This window comes from Hesperophylax consimilis, chromosome 27, assembly GCF_061612785.1.
Source record: "Hesperophylax consimilis isolate HC1 chromosome 27, BYU_Hcon_1.0, whole genome shotgun sequence".
NCBI classification, from domain to species: domain Eukaryota; kingdom Metazoa; phylum Arthropoda; class Insecta; order Trichoptera; family Limnephilidae; genus Hesperophylax; species Hesperophylax consimilis.
The window spans coordinates 19298346-19301889 of NC_142862.1; the positions used below are offsets into that span (position 1 = coordinate 19298346).

Below are 3544 nucleotides of genomic sequence, written 5' to 3' on the forward strand. Positions count from 1 at the left end.
CGAAAATCATACTTAAAACCCTCAAAAAAATTTATTAAATTAATTAATTCACTTATTAAGTTGTATGGAAATTCAAATATCGATAACGAGACATGATTGGCTAGCGAATTGTGACGTCACAACACACTCACTTGTCCCACTTCAAGTTGTTTTCGTTCCAGTTGCTTGTTGAAGTTGTTGAATTAGTTTGATTTTGATAGTCGTAATCAATCCTAAACCCATTTGTTTGTATATAACACATATTTTAAATACATACTATCATGACAGACAGTGGTTTTCTACAAGGACAGTCTGATAATTTGCCAAAAATCGACGCGATTATGATGGCAGTTTTCTTTTCGCAAATTGATTTTTTTAGTGCAGAAATGCGAGGCGTTAAAGTTTTACGGTAAGTAAATCACTATTATGATGAGTATGTAATGTTTCATGATATATATTGGATTTTCGAGCAATACTTTTATTAAAGTAATACGTTTTATATAAGTATTTACTTTTTCTAGTAAAATTTGACAGTTGTAAAACCTAACCTCCTCATGTTTGAAACTGACTTTCAGTAAAGTATAATATTTAGGTCTGTGAAATAGTACAAAGATATATTGTGCCTTATAATAATGAATGTAATTATAATTTGTAGATCCTGCAGAGAGAGTTACGGAGACAGTGCCATCGGTTACGTCCAAGTGAAACGTATTGGTGCCACTTGCACTGTGAAGGCCCGGGTAACTCCAGAGCACAGAGTCCGCACGAAGGCATATTCTGTAATTTTGGTATGCAACGAAGCAGAAGAAGTAATCGAGTCGTGCAAATGTGAAGATTGTCCAGCATCACAAGGTTGGTGAAAGAGAAGAGTCTTCTACTCGTATTTTTGTTTGTTGATTCATTTGTGTCCCTCTTTTCAACATTACATTACTGGCTATAATACTAATTATTGTTATTGTTTTAGGCGGTTGCAAACATGTGGTAACTTTATTATCGTGGTTGCACCGAAGAAGCGAAGACCCTCCAAAAACATCCACTCAGTGTTACTGGAAGCGGTCTAAGATGGCTGCTATAGGAACCACAATGAAATTTATAAAGGCGAGCGATTTAGGGAAAGCTGCTCCTGCTGCTCTGCCGCAGGGCGATAGATCTTTTTTAAAGTCAGTAATAGACAGCAGCATCGAGCTTGGTGTACGAGACATTCAGCTGGTGAAATATTTTATCCATCCAACGGTGATCGAAAATCTTTCCATACACAATATGATTTGTAATTTTCTGTCCAATGATGTGGGATCAACATCAGAAGATTTTTTTAAATATTGCCAACAAAATATGGACACCGTTGCCTGTCAAAGGGCAGCTCAGATGACTGTTGGGCAGTCAAACTGTCCATTGTGGCACAACTTGAGATACGCTAGAATTACCGCATCTAAAGCCCATGAAGCTGCTCATTGCCAAACCATGGAAGGCTCACTCGTTGAGAGCATTCTAGGTGCTAAACTAATAGAAACTAAGTTTCTTAGGCGTGGCAGACTTCTAGAGGCTGAAGTGTTGAAAGAAGTGGAGGAAATACTTCAAATAAAGTTTGAGAAGTGCGGCCTGATTCTTTCTAATCAGCATCCATTTTTTGGAGCTTCTCCAGATGCAGTAGGAGAAAATTACATTGTAGAAGTGAAATGTCCAAGTAGCGATACAGCTTTAAGAAGATACTTCACGGTCACCATGGACAAACCTAGTGATAAGTACATGGCCCAAATGCAATTGCAAATGCATTTTGCAAAAAAATGTAAAGGTATGTATTGTGTAGCAAAGCCAGACTTCGAAAGTTCGAAAGAAGTTATTGTCTGTTATGTAGAATACGATAAAAATTACTGTTTAGATTTAATGGACAAATGCCTAACATTTTGGTTCCAAGCTATTTATAAGAATCTTAAATTTACATAGCTACTACTAGCGTTCAAATTAATCTATTTTGTATCTCCTGTAAGTGTTTTTTTTTAGTTAAATAAAATTTTTAAAAAAACATTTTCCACCAGTTTTTCCTTCACATCCTACATACAGTTTTTAACTAATATTGTAAGATATATCCTTTCATTACCCACGGTAAGGAATACAGATCAGTGCAGATGTACTAATCATATAACACCTGCACATCATCACACGGGAGGGTCTCACACAAATAAAACAACAGTTGCTTTCAATATTACATTTTAATGAGTAACCCTTGCAGGTTAATAAGACCACATACTACAATAATAATGTAATCAATTACGGGAATATGATTATGGTCAGTACTTGCATGCATTCTGAGCATTTGGAATTCTCTAATTCTACTTATGACGCGCTCTACGTGAATGCGCAATGCGGCAATCCTTTTGGACTGCTTTACTTCTTCGCGGCTAGACTGAACATTCGCAAAAACACTCGGTGGGCGAATCAGTTCGCAGTCCATCTGCTGCAAAATATGGGAAATATTTTTAAAACCCCGGTCCGCCATTACAGTCATCCCAGGTCTCAGGCATGACAAATAACCGCAGTCCTCTATAATAATTGCATCAGACGCACGACCACCATAGCCACATGAAACATAGTTTACCAGACCATCTGGTGTACACGAAATTAGATATTTCAGTGTATTACATCCTTTATACTCTGACCAACACATGGATTGGTGAATCGGATTTGAGGGCTTTTCTATTTGTATTTCTAGACAGTCTATTATGGACTGAACATTGCCATACCTTGCCCTGAAGGATATTGGTAGCTGAGCTCTTATATCGGATGTGGTTGGCCAAATTATGAGTTCCTGAAATAAAGTCGCTAATATTTTGATAGTCTTGGAGAAAATCCGTGCTACAGAGGACGCCGACAAACCAAAGTGAAGCGCAAGAATAGCGAACGAATCATCTAACCTTATTTTTTTAAGTGCAATTAATACATTAATTGTTTCTGTAGGTGCTTTGGCAACTACAATAGAAATAATGTGATACATTTCCTTAGGGATTCCTAAACAGAGTCTAGGCTTTCTCTCTATGACAAGCATGAAAGATTTTCTCATGGTCAGATTTACAAGTCCAGTATCAATCTCGGACTCATCAAAATTGTTACTGTCTGAGTATGCAGAGGGAGTGTAATCTGAATCATTGTCCTCGGAACCAGTGGACATAATATCTATATTATGATGAGTAGGCTCGCAGTAGCCACCTTTTGCAGAAACAGGCTTTGTGGGTGAGAACTTCAATGGTGAGCATGCCGTGTTTGTCATTGTTGGCACGGTTGAAGTAGACTTGCTTCTGTAGGTAACACGACAGCGAATATCTGCTTGTACCGCCTGATTAACCATTTTACAACGGCTATCAGCAGCTTCTGGAAGGGAGAGAATGGCTGTTGAAGTGGAGGGCTCCGAGAGAAGACTAGCTGCTGTAGATGTTGAGGGCTCTGGGTCCAATGGTGCGTTCCTCGTGGGCTCCCCCATTATCATCGCGTCTTGAATTAACCCGGCACGCAATCTTTTTTGTCCTGTTTGCCTTAGGCTTGGTAAAACTTTTTTTTGACAGGCAAAAAT

General features: G+C 38.3%; 1 protein-coding gene across 1 annotated transcript; it reads right to left on the reverse strand.

Annotated features, from left to right (window-relative positions):
* Positions 1-2182: 2182 nt before the first annotated feature.
* LOC149410712 (uncharacterized) lies at positions 2183-3244 on the reverse strand. The gene has a single exon (XM_089648317.1). It carries the CDS (start codon positions 3242-3244, stop codon positions 2183-2185), a length of 1062 nt encoding a protein of 353 aa, XP_089504443.1.
* Between the last annotated feature and the right edge of the window lie 300 nt (positions 3245-3544).

Bases quoted from the DNA above. Each gene is read 5' to 3' on its own strand.
- LOC149410712 (XM_089648317.1), bottom strand. From the start codon at position 3,244: ATGACAAACACGGCATGCTCACCATTGAAGTTCTCACCCACAAAGCCT.